This window comes from Podarcis tiliguerta (genome assembly GCF_965153285.1).
Source record: "Podarcis tiliguerta genome assembly, chromosome: 8".
NCBI lineage: Eukaryota > Metazoa > Chordata > Lepidosauria > Squamata > Lacertidae > Podarcis > Podarcis tiliguerta.
Window position 1 is genome coordinate 32676016 of NC_139541.1, and position 13169 is coordinate 32689184.

At 43.9% G+C, this 13169-nt stretch overlaps 2 protein-coding genes across 22 annotated transcripts in view; one reads left to right on the forward strand and one right to left on the reverse strand.

Annotated features, from left to right (window-relative positions):
* Positions 1-8211, reverse strand: LOC310682777 (uncharacterized protein). Its single transcript, XM_083451998.1, has 3 exons — positions 7978-8211; positions 1061-1627; positions 1-303 (listed from the first exon to the last, which is right to left on the reverse strand). Exon 2 carries the CDS (start codon positions 1612-1614, stop codon positions 1228-1230), a length of 387 nt encoding a protein of 128 aa, XP_083308124.1. The 5' UTR covers positions 1615-1627; positions 7978-8211; the 3' UTR covers positions 1-303; positions 1061-1227.
* The window catches only part of AKTIP (AKT interacting protein), a 20709-nt gene continuing 15206 nt past the window's right edge, over positions 7667-13169 (forward strand). For 4 of the 21 annotated variants that reach the window (XR_014514131.1, XR_014514132.1, XM_083451958.1 and 1 more), the window contains exon 1: positions 7771-7926. The gene's annotated coding sequence lies outside the window, so the exon portion shown is untranslated. Of the gene's footprint in view, positions 8304-9119; positions 9380-13169 lie in introns of those variants that run through there. The other 17 variants (XR_014514130.1, XM_083451955.1, XM_083451951.1 and 14 more) reach the window with 13 other exon arrangements.

Here is a 13169-nt window from a genome sequence, read left to right on the forward strand (position 1 = left end):
CATTTAATGATTTAATGTTCCCTCTCATCTACAGTTGAGGGGGGCGGGGAGAAGTATCTCAGTCATTGCCAATATGCCAGTGGGGCGGTTCTTTGATGTCTCTCCATGGAGAGTTTTTAGCTGAAGAGGCAAATGAAACTGGAAAGAATGAAGCACACTGGACAAAAACGTTGGGTTGGAAATAATTTAGGAAACAGCCTCTGGCCAGCGTCTTTGGGACTCTTTTGGATTCAGCCTTGGATCTCTGTCTTCGACATGCTGTATGTAAGTTCTTCTTTAGTACATCAAGGATGCTGAAGTACCCTAGAGATGTGAAAATAAGAAATGTGCACATGAAGCAACAGAATAGCACAACCTCACAGAATCCGAGAAGTCTTAACCATTGCTCCATTTCAACATCTTCTCAAATGAGCCTGCCTGTATCTCATTGGTAAAGCATTGGTCTTGCTCAGTGAGAGAGCATCTGCTTTGCATGCAGAAGGTCCCAGGGTCAATCCCCAGCATTGTAGACAATGTTGAGCTTGATGGACCAATTGATGGACCTCTTTGGGAGCTGCCCAGAGAATTGTGCTCGTAGGGGGCCAATGTGCATACCATTGAATAAATGAATAAAACAACCTAAGAATATTAATGGCCTAACTTTTAGTAAGCTTTTGTGTTTGCATTTTGTTGTCAGCTACTTTGAGTGCCCTTTTTTGGAAAAATACTTTTAATAAATATGAAAACTTTCCAGAGGCTCTGTGAAATGGAAGAAATTCAGGACCAGTGAAAGACAACTGGTACACACTTCCAGACTTGGCAATTAAAGGAGAGGATATGGGAAATGTATGAGCCCATGTAATGCAGAAGAAACAGAGGTTGTGTACAAACCACACATTTCAAAGCACACTATTCCCCCCAAAGAATCATAGAATTCCCAGCTCCCTTAACAAACTGCAGTACCCAGGATTCTTTGGGCAAAGTCACGTGCTTTAAATGTATGGTATCCAGCCATGGATACTAAGTGGGCCAAAGATGCACCCCAGGTTCCACCCTGCAAGAGAATATGTGGCTGACTAACCAACTTGGCTCTTCCATGCTTTGAAGGAAGTTAGTTGTCCATTCCTAGTCAGCAGCTCCTCCACAAGAGCCAGAGCAACATCACATCTGTGCAAAATCTCCTTTGTCAGAGCCTGGATCGATGCTTCCTTCAGTGAAGGCTTTGTCTTCATGGAAAGCAGCACTCTCTCAGTCTTCTCCTGCTGGTCCAGAATGGCTCTTTTCTCCTTCATCACCCACACAGGTATCATCAGGTTCTTTCTTCTTAATTTCCTGCTCTGTTGGTTTCTCTGTTGTGCCACATGCTTCTGCTTCATTGCTGGCTAGTGTGTCATAGCCCTTCCACTCTTCCACATGTAGCTTTACCAGAACATCTGTCTGTTCCATGTTCTGTTCTAGACACAGCTCAGAAGAACTGTTCAGCAGATCCTCATCGTCCTTTGTCCCGTGCATCATAGCAGCAATCTCCAAACTGTTGCTGTCCCTGAGATCCGGAATGTCATTGGATAAGATGTCGTGGACTATCACTGGCTCCACACCTCGTGTGTTCCACTTGGTTCCAGAAAAGTCAAGCATCCTTTTCACTGAACTGCAGAGGAACCAAATTGATCATCAGATGGAGATCTGAATGGATAAGGACAGACTACTTTGCTGGGGTGAGCTAGCTTCACTTTCTATGGAATCATAATGTTTAAAGCTTGCTATGGCCTCCCTTATCTCTCTGCTTGTATGTACCAAGACATCCTTGTCCATGACCTTCACTCAGTGGTGGCTGGTCCATTAAGGTAAGTGCCTTCAACTTGTTCTCACCTACCTACTTCCTTATTTACAACTAGCTCAAGGGCAGTAGCCCCCTGCCTGTCAGCTTCCTGCTTCTCAGTTTCAGAGTTTCCCTTTTATTTATATCCCGCCCTCCCCAGCCAAAGCTGGGCTCAGGGCGGCTAACAACAATAAAATAGTGCAACATTCTAAAAACATGTCATTATAAAAATTAATTAAAATCAAATTGATGGGACAAAGCTAGAGTTAGTAGGCCCTGTCTGTCTTTGACTTTCAGGCTCCAGCAACCATTGGCCTCCATGCCTTCTGCCACACCAGTTCCAATGAGCATCAGCTGCTACAGCCTTCACTGCCTCCAGCTCCACCACACTCAGCTCTGTCAAGCTCCTTCCCACTTTTCCCTCTCTGCCCTTTATCCCAACAACAAACTCCTAGAACACATACAGAATGCCACCTCTCTCCTTCCCCCTCTCAGATTCCACCTCAGCGTCTGTTGTATTTGCAAGATCACAAATGAGCCACAGAGACTGAATTAGAAGCAACAAATTTTCTTTAGCTGTGGGCTGCTGCCAAACTATATGCAAAAGTGAAGCTAGTCAGATCTCATTGGCTTCCTTTCCCTGCTCGTGTCTCCTAGAACTGATTCCCACCATGTAACCATTTCTAAATGACTTTAGTTCCTGCTCACATTACACTTATCTTTTCCATGAAGCCGTTGGGCACAATGTTGCCACCTCGCTCCTGTGCCTTACTGCCACACTCACACCATACATTGAAAGTACTTTAAGCAGCCATGTCTTCCCCCAAAATAATTATAGGAGCTGTAGTTTGTTAAGGACACTGAAAGTTGTTAGGAGATATCTATTCCCCTCATAGCGCTACAAATCCCAGGGGGATTTAACAAGAATTGCAGTTATGTGAGGGAATGGGGGCCTCCAACCAACTCACAGCATCCTCAACAAAATACAGCTCCCGTAATTCATTTGACTGCTTAAAGTGTTTTCCTAGTACTTCAGGTGTATGATGCAGATGGGGCCTATGCTTGCAACCCTGCCTAAGCACCTGGAAATAGAGTAGGGTTCCCAACCGCACAAAGGGGGTTCTGTGGTCTACCAGCGTCTACAGTGCACATGTGTTGCTATCTAGGGGGGCATGTCTAGCCTGCACGTTCTAGGGAACCCCATTACGCATTTAGTAAGTACAAAGTACAAAGCACCTGAATGTTGCTTGCAAGGATAAAGTAGCCATAAAAGGAGAAATCCTGGATGTCAAGATCCAGGTATGGGGCAAATACTCTTTGGTGAGAGAACTCAAGATCAGATTTAAAATCACAAAAGATGCAGCAAAGTAAAATGTGTCAATATAGACTGTTAGACCTTTAAAATACGCCCTTCTAAGTTCCTTCCAAAGTCCTCTTCCTCTAGCATAGAAAAAAGACCACACATTTGGTAAGTAAATGGTAAAACTCTCAGATTCATGTGCTTTTCCATATAGCATTCAGAAAAAGTTGCACAGGCAATAAAACTTGGTGATGAAAGTTCCTAAATGATTGATATATAAACTCAAAAATGGTTGATGAGAGCCAAGCATGTTGGTTATATGATGCTGGTTATCTCACACTGAATAGGGTAAGACACTGATGCCACAATGCTAAAAGCAAATTATTAAATTGAATCATGACCATAGAGGCACCATTGACATAGCTAATTAAATCTTCATAGGAGCACCTCAAGTTGATGCTGTCTTAAAACACCCTAAAAGCAAGCCTTGGAACAGAAAGCAGATCTGGTACCTTCTTCTTGCCCTAAAACAGCAAAGGCAGCAGATGATAGTCTCCTGGAAGCAGTTCAAGCACTTAGATGTCCTCATTTGTTTTGAGTTATTGATGCTATGTCCAGTATCCCTTGGGAATAACAAATGAGCTCTAAAGACTCAAGAACTTTACCCACTAAGGTCTAAATTAGATCTCAGCTCTTTTGGTATCAGACATCTGCCCACCCCTACCCTGCTCCTTTTGGCTTGGGTGCAGATTCTTGAATAGTCAACACACCAAAGTTTTATGACTCCATGGTAGGATCATGTCATCTCACTAGCTGTATACTGCCATTATGACAGCTCTCAGCCAATGCTTTGTTGCTATCTTCCCAAATAATTTGCATGCTAGGACCACATTGGTGGAAGTGTGCCAGCAAGGAGTAGAAGGAAAGGGACTGAGCAAGGATCCAGCGTAGTGTACTTAAGAGTTTTGGACTAGGACCAGGGAGACCAGACTTCAAATCCCTGCTCAACCAGAATTCATTTCTGACACCTGACCCACCCATTGGGGGGGGGGGGCTTCTGACCCCTGAATAATGTTTTGGGTTATTTTTTGGATTCCTGACCCACAGACCATGTTTTTGCTCATTCTTGCTTTCTCATGAGAGGTATTTTTGTTCATATTTTGGCTCTTGAACTGTGGGTCACATTTTCACTATTTTTTTGGCTCCTCATATGCAAGTCACTTTGTCATTTTTTTTAAAATAAAAAAGAAGTCCTGACCCACATATCATGTTTTGGCTCATTTTTTCACTTCTACCTCACAGGTCACGTTCTTGCCCATTTCTTAGAGACCTGACCCACTGGTCAGGAGCCAATTGTGATGCATGGGCCAGGAAGCCAGAAAATGGCCAAAATTGTGACCCCAAAATGGCAAAAAATGTGACCTGCAAGTCAGTGTAGCACAGACCTGTGTGATGGTTTGAGTGCTGAACTATGTATGACCTGGGAGACGAGGATTTGAATCCCTACTTAGCCATGAAGGTTACTTGGGTGAACATGGGCCAATCACTGCCTCTCAGTCTAACCTACATCACAGGGATGTTGTGAGGAGAACATGGAGGACTTTGAGCTCCTTGAAGAAGGTGGTATATAGAAGAAATAAGTAAATATATTACACAATTACACTCTCCAGAAAGGACTGCCTGTAGCAACCTGTTGTGTGTACACTGTGTGGCACACCCAGCTTTGCTCCCTGTAATGTGTGAAATTGCAAACATTGCTGTTTTGAGAGGTGACATCCAAAAGTCTTTGTGCCACGCATGAAGTGATAAATGTGGAGCTGAATGCATAAACAAAATAAAATCTATAATTTTATCTCTGCCCTAAGATTTCTGCAGCTTCTATCTGTATTATAGTGTTTAGTTATGTTTTATACCCAAACATATTTAACCCTCTTGTTTGAAAATCTCCCCCATCTCTTAAGCGTCACAATTGTACTTTCTGCAATTTCAGATTTTCCTTGCTAGGTATCCATTTGTCCATATGGGGGCGACAAGTGAGTAGAAAATGTACTTTCAAATGGTATTTGAAAATAAAATTGCAAGCGTATTGTAGTGAAACAATAAAATCCTTCCTTTCTTCCTGGGATGACATCTATTGAAATTCTTCCTTATGGATGTGATGCCATTGACGTAACCAGCTGGGTCTGCTGTACATTCATACTGACTTCCAATATGCTATCAACAATCTTATTCGTTCTGGACTGTCAGTTCCTTCTGATTTTATCCTTAACCTTCTTATTTCATCTTGAAGAGAACAATCTATGCAGATTCCAGTATACTTAGCAGATGAACTGTGAAGACCTGCTGTGCTTGATGCCTTTCCCCCCAAAACACAAATATGTTACTTTTATTTTACTTTTATTAGGTGGGATACTTATTTCTACTTTTGTGGGAACCTGATACAAGCTCCAGTATTATACAGAAAGCACATGGGCCAACTATTTGTTTAGGGCTAGAAACGAACTATTAGACATTGTATATCAAGAATACATCGCTCTTCCTCCCCATTTTACCCTCACAACAGTCCTGTGAGGTAGGCTAGGCTGAGAAACTGTGACAGCAAGTTTCTTGACTGAGTAGGAATCTGAATCTTGGTTTCCCATGGCCTAGTCCAGCACTTGAACTGCTATGCCATACAGTGCCAGGTGAAGGCCTTTTTATCCACAAACGGCTTTTAAACAACTTTTAAAAATAAATAGTAATAAGCTGGACTTACCCATTTTATGGGACAAGTTTTATTCTGTATGCTGCTCTTATTGTTTCATATTTTATTTTTGATAGTATATATATTATTTTAATTTTTTTGTGAGCAACCTGAGGATAATCCATTATTGGGTATTTTTAAATAAAGCACTGTAAAATGAGATTTTATGATACAGGGTGGTTGAAGCCAGGAGATAAACACAATTTTAACAGGAGAAAAATCCAAGATCAGTGAGACTGGCTTGTGGAATCTGTGGGACCCTGAGTGTAATGGTTTCCAAAACTCCCCCATGGACCACTTAATTACATTTCTGCCTCCTGTAGCATTTGTTGTAATAATAATAATAATATTTTTATACCTTGCCCATCTGATTGGGTTGCCACAGCCACTCTGTGTGCTGTGCTGATTCTTGATTGTATTTTTATTGCTACTTTTGTTTCTTATATTGTATTTTGTTGTACTACAATTTGCATACAGAGTACAATGTGTAATACAATAAAATACAATATAAGAAATAAAAGAAGCAATAAAAATACAATTAAAAATTAATACAAATATTTAATGCGGACTTTTCGTGGTCCACCTACATGAAGTTTGTGGACCACATGTGGTCCATGGCCCACAATTTGGGAACTCTTGGTGTGGAGCACTTGGCTGAGTTCAGAACAGGGAGAAAAGCAAGGAATTTCCTCAGTTCCTTCCTCTGCTAGCTGACAGGTTTGCCTTAGGAGTCTAGGTACCAAATAATTAAAAATAATTAAAGGATGAATATGGTACTTGCATTTTTGTTTTATTTCCAAGATTTTTATACTGGCCTTCATCAGTTTCCAGCACCAGTTTGCAATAAGTTAAAAACAATAGAATACAACAGCCACTAAAAGGTAAAGGTAAAGGTACCCCTGCCCGTACAGGCTAGTTGTGTCCGACTCTAGGGTTGTGCGCCCATTTCACTTAAGAGGCTGTCCAGAGACCCTTCTGGGTCACGTGGCCAGCATGATGAAGCTGCTCTGGCGAGCCAGCACCAGCGCAGCACACAGAAACGCCGTTTACCTTCCCGCTATAAAGCGGTACCTATTTATCTACTTGCACTTAAGAGTGCTTTCAAACTGCTAGGTGGGCAGAAGCTGGGACCGAAAGACGGGAGCTCACCCCGCCACAAGGATTCGAACCGCCGACCATGCGATCGGCAAGGCCTAGGCGCTGAGGTTTTACCCACAGCGCCACCCGCGTCCCTACAACAGCCACTGTAACAGTGTTAATTATTAAATTTAAAAACAGTCGACTACAATAAGCAATGTTACTTCTTTATTTAATCAAAAGCAATAAAAGACAATAAGCACATTAACTTCGTTATTTATTTAATTACGAGCAAAAAAAACAGACAAATATTGTTAATTCTTTAATTAAAAGTAATGAGGCACCAAGCAATATAATCAGCAACAGTTAATTACAAATATTAATGATTAATGCTACTGTTGTTATTAATAACTGCTACTGTTCATAACAACCGATTAGCTGTTTTCATTCGCTTGAATCTGTACTGAAAAACAGAATAGCGAAAGAGAACCAAGCCCTTTGGCTACTCTTCAGGCCCCGCCTCACGACTCCCTAGTCCCACCCTCTCCTGCATCACCAATGAGTGCCTTTCTCCTCCCGTCGCGCATTTGCCCATTGGTAGCTCCCGCGCCCGCCAACCAATCTGCGTTCAGAAATCGGCTGTCCGGACCGTCAATCCTGAACGCTCCCACCTCTTTTTCCCGCCCGCCTCCCTTCGAGGTGGACAGGTCCGCTGTCCAATCCGGATCCACGCACTGGGCGTCGCCGGGCCCCGCCTCTTAACAACAGGCCGAGGCGGCTTCACGTTTCCCTCTTCGCCTCACAAGGGGGCGTCGAGGCGTTACTATGGTAGTCACAAAAGGCTGCCGGGGATGGCGGGGAGGGGCTTGTCCTCTGATTGGCCCGCGCGCGGACCAATAAGAGTGCCCTACCTCCGCCGGAAATCCACGGCCAAAAGGATGAGTACCTAGCCCCGATGGGTGCAAGCTGGGAGGAGGAGCAGCGGCTGGGGCAGGCGAGCCGATCGCGGTGAGCTGGCAGAAGGCAGAGGGTGCGCGTGGCGGGGTGTTCTTGCGTTACCTGGAGTCGCGGCCCGCCCGCCGTGAAGTCGGTGGAAGGATGGGCGCGAGGGCGAGGAGTGCGCATGTGCGCCGCCCGGTGCGGCCTTTGCGACGGTGGCTGAGGAGGACCAGATTTCTCTCCCCCCTCCCGTCCTCCTTCCCCTCCCTCAGGAACGCGTTTGTTCGAGCTGACAGCCCGGCCTGCGCTCGAGGGCGGTGGCGGGCGCGGGAGGTTTCCGCCTTCGAAGCTGAAGGTCTGCCGAGTGGGGAGGGGACGGCGAACGGGGGTGGGGATGGAGGGGAAAGAAGGTGGGTGCCCAAGAGGCTCTGGGGCTCCGGAGGCAGGTATGACGGGTCTCACCTGGCAGGGCTCTTGCCTTGGAGGAGGGAAATGGTTCCGTGGTGCCTCTCGGTTCACCTGGCCTGGCGCCTGCACTTTGAGGCGGCAGCACCTTGACAAGCCGAAGTCCAGCAGGTAGAGCCTTCCCCCTCCATCCCTCCCATATTTCCAGCGAGGGGATTGGAAATTAGGTGGGGCGGGGCGGGGGGGGGGACGTTCACCTGCTGAACTTCTGCTAGCTGGAAGGCACATATGCAAAGGCGCCCGTGTTATCCCTTCCTTTCCTGTGCCTTTTGAGCTAGTAGCTTAACAAGCAGAAGTTCAAAGTCTCCCCCCCCTCCTTTCCTGGCAAAGGAGTAACTAAAAAATAAAACTTCACCTGCTGAACTTCTGCTTGACACGCTGGTGGCTCACAGGAGCAAAGCCACTTTTCTTAAAAATTAGGTGATGCTCTTTTTCATCTCTCTTGCTCCCTGTGAGGGGGGTAGGGGAAGCTTCATTTGTTGAGGACTTGGTTTCCACAATGCTGGTACAAAGGTGCAGGGCCATTCATTGTACCAGCCTTGGCTGGTCATTTTGACAAGTGGCTCAGCAGGTGAAGCTTCCCTGGCTTGATTAAAATTAACACAATGGAAGAAAGGTAAGCAGGTGAGTAAGTGTTTGCTTGTCAAGATCCTGGCTCACAGTGGCAAGCCTGCCTTTTAAAAGTGGTATGCTAGAGTACAAGGTGGAAAAAAATTGTTATATGTCAATGAGAAAGAATTAACTTAGATGCAATACTTTTTAATTTTACCTCTTGTTACTATTTCTCTTATTAATAGTAGTATTTGAACTTCAGTTGGTGAAACCTTCTACATCTCTTTCCCCCCTCCCCCCAAAAAAGAAAGCTTATAGACATGAGAGGTTGGCACAAAATAAAAGGTAACATATTCAGAGCAAGGGAAAGAATGTGGAAGGTGAGAAGAGGTTAGTCGTTTGAAGCCAAATGTACCTGAATGGTGCCTCTTTTGTGGAATTGGAAAAGATGTTGGTAAGGAGCACTTGATGGACCAATGAATTTCCTTGCGAGCCAAAAGAGCAGGTATCCACCATCTGGGTGATGGAGGTGGAGGGGTGGGGTGGGGTAAGAGGTGCAAGAGGAGTTTTGGTCCAAAAGGTATTGCATTTCTGGGAAGTTAAATGGGGTGAGTGACTCATGAGTAGAAGGGGTCTGAGTAAAGTACAGTAGTGTCTCCCTCTGGGGATGGGAAGCTCTGCTTCTGGCAGCCAGCGAAGCTTAGGTGGAGAAGGAATTGGAGGTAAAGGGGTTGTGTGTAAACTGGGGAATGTTTATTTCTGGAGGGTGAGGAGAGTCGCCTCATAAGGGAGAAATGGAGAGTTCATTTCTGGTTTAGGGGTTAGTAGGGAAAAGGGCTATGTTGAATGCTGGGTTGTAATATGACTGGGTACAGGAATGCTCTCCAAATGGAGAGACAACATGTTGAAGAAAAGGTAGCTAGGAAGTTAGCTGGGTTAGGGACTTAGGTTGTTGGATTTATGTGGCCTATGTTGGAGAACCTCACTTCTGGTGAGTGAAGATACATGTGAGCTTCAAATTCTGTGCTGCTTTGTATCTGCCACCCATTCTGTGGCTTTTACACAAGTAGCTATTGTTCCTAAGAGTACTGTGCTAATTCTCTGTGAATGCCTCTTGGGAGGTTGTGTTGTTTCCTTGCTGATCAAGGGTGCACCTGTGTGGGCTTCACATAAGCACCTGGCTGGCTGCTGTGTTGGATGAGGTAGACCTCTGGTTTCTTCCAGCCACCCAATCAGTAAGTAAATTAAGTCAGTTGAGTATATTGGTAACACAGTCTGGGTTGAAATAGAGATCCCTACCACTAAGCCTGCTCTCAAAGATGTATGTGGTTTTTTTAAAAGTAAGCTTTCTCACCCCACCGTTTTTTTGCTTATTTTGAACTCTTCTCGTTTTCTCCCCTCAGCTCTCTGGGGTTTATCTGCCTGTGAAATGGTTGAACTAAATGTTTAGGCAGCACCATTTCATCTGACCTATTTTGGCTCCTCTCTTCATCATTAGGGAGTTCATCTGCCTTGGTGCATACCCTTGCATATTGCAACCAAATCAATTAGGTGGACAAATATAGGTGTCCAGAATCTGACATATAAGAAGGGTTGCTATAGGAGATTATTAAGAGGCACTGGGGTGGGGAGGTGTGACAGCATTTTAATGGACCTGGCAGACGAGTTTAACCTGTTGCTATTTCTCAACTAGCCTATTTTTATGTTGCATGCTCATAAGGTGAGCTCATGCCTCTTTGAAGATGGCTTGCGAAGAGTATATATAAACTCAGAGGAAAGGAAAGGAGAGCCATAGTGGGGGTCATGAATAAAACTTGCTAAAATGTACAAAGAAGTGGATCATGAATACAGGACAAAGAGGGGAAAACACTGGAGAATTTGCTATTAATTTTTTTGGGATCTATTATGAGCCCTGCTCAAGTCCCTCTGAAATGAAGAGAGACTGTACAACAGCAAATACTGACTGCATTGTTCAGAATCCAAGGTGTTTCATGCTTGCGTGTGCTTGTTAGTCCCCCTTCCTCCTTCTGTGAAACATACAGTGCCCTTAGCAAGAGTTTGCCCTTCAGCTGTCTGTTTAAAGCATGTGCACAGTTAATTTGCTGTATGGTCCATGCAGGGAAAGAGTATGTTAGTATATGAGCTTTTGGGTAACCATATTTATTTGTTCAGGAACTGCTTCACACACTCTCGTTTAGCATTAAAACCTTAAGCTAGTGCCATGGGAAGCACACATACGGTGTTCCTTTAGTTGTAGTTCATATATGGCATGGTTAGCTATATGAATTATAGCTGTATTGGGGTGTGCGTGCGTGCAGATCTATGATAACAGGTTGGATAATTAATAGACCTAAGTAGGAGGATACAGCTGGATATTCATTTGGTATTGTTTTAATCACCCAGTGGCAGAAACAAAACAATTTCTGCCTCTTGAGGGGATAGTAGTGATTTAAACCCTTTTTTTTATTCTAAATCTGCTCCATCCTTGAACCAACTGGGTTCTTGTAGCTTCCCTCAAAATCATTGAGGCTTAAGAACATAAAAGAGTGAGTTAAGGGCTGCAATCTATAAGAGGACACTTGAAATAAAAGTGGAAGCTGTTGAGTGCTGGTGTTCAAGAGCCTGTCAACATCCTTTGACTATATTACTGAGTTTAACTTGTTGCATATTATAGAACATGAGGCAGTAGCTTGAGAGCAGCATATATATCTGGGGCTTGTTGAGATTCCCTTGGAAGTATTGTATACTTTATTCCAGGATTGAGAAAAAGCAGTGGATGCTAAAGTCAGGTTACTGTATAGACTTTTCTGTTTTATAACAGGTCTAGCAGAGGATTGCCAACTCTGAGCTCAAAATCATTTCCCTAAGTTGCGTTCCTTCTTTTTGCAGAAATGCAAAGGTAGCTATACTGTTGGCTAACTTGTGCTAACTGGGAATGGTGCTGACTGGGATTGATGGTAGTTAACATAAGAAGAGTTTGCTGGATCAGGTCAACAGCCCATTTAGACCAGCATCCTGTTCTCACAGTGGCCAACCTGATGCCTATGGGCAACCCAAGAGCAGGACCTGAGTGGAACAGCTCTCTGCCCACCTGTTGATTCCCAGCAACTGATATTCAGAGGCATACTGTCTCTGACAGAGAAGGTTGAGCAAAGCTATCATGGCTAGTAGCCATTGATAGCTTTATCCTCTATAAATTTGCCAAATCCTCTTTTAAAACTATCCAAGTTGGTGGCCGCTGTTGCCTCCTGTGGGAATGAGTTCCACAGTTAGTACTTCTTCACAGCGTGCATAGTTTATTTTATCTGGCCTGAACATTCAGTTTCACTTGATGGCCATGAGTTCTAATGCTTTGAGAAAGGGAGAAGTAGTTAAGGTCATCTTGTAAACCACAGAGCCTTTGTGGTTGAATAAAGCCGCATAAAACAGGATGTAGTAATGGAAACCTATTGAAACAATCTATTGTCCCTTTGGGGAGGGAGATATTATTTAGCCAATTAGCTTACTAGGTTTAGCATCAAAATGATAAGATTAGGTGCACTAATGAGAGTACAAAATGTGAAAGCACATAGAGATCTAGTCTCTCAGCCATTTCGGAAGCATCCAGGATGTGGGAGTGGTCATCATTTCTACTCTGCTTAAGATACTGTAGTGTTGAATGCTCTTGCATGACAAGGTGTGTAAGAAATTTGTCTATATGATCTCACCTCCGTTTTCCCTGCCCTTGTTAAATGCAGATTGAATGGCTTTAACATGCTTTTTGTGGGGCCACCTTTCACGTTTGTAAACTTCAGCTAGTACCAAATATGACTGCCTAGTTTTTGGTGGGTGACAGGTGGCCAGAACATGTGATACTGATTTTTGTATCTGTTGCACTGGTTGCCAGTGTATTTCTGGGCCCAGTCCAAAGTCCTGGTTATGACCTTTAAAGCCCTCCATCAGCTGAGGCTGGGTTACTTGAAGGACTGCCTACACCTTCATTGCTGCTCATATGTTGAGATATACATTCAGTGTCTGCTAGTGAAGGCAAACAGGCTGGCAGAAACTCTGAACTGGATCTTTTCAATGGTGGTCCTAAACTTATGGAATTCAACTCCTGAAGAGGCTAGAGACTGCATCCTGTGTAACTTTCCAAGCTTTAAAAATGGTATCGGAGAATACCTGCTTATTGGAATGTGGATAATTTTATTGTGGTCCTTTTACTCACAATGATTCTGTTGTTAATGTTTGGTTGTGCATTTTGAGTAGCTGTTTATGGTTTGGATGTATATTTTAAACCTGATGCAAGCTGCTTT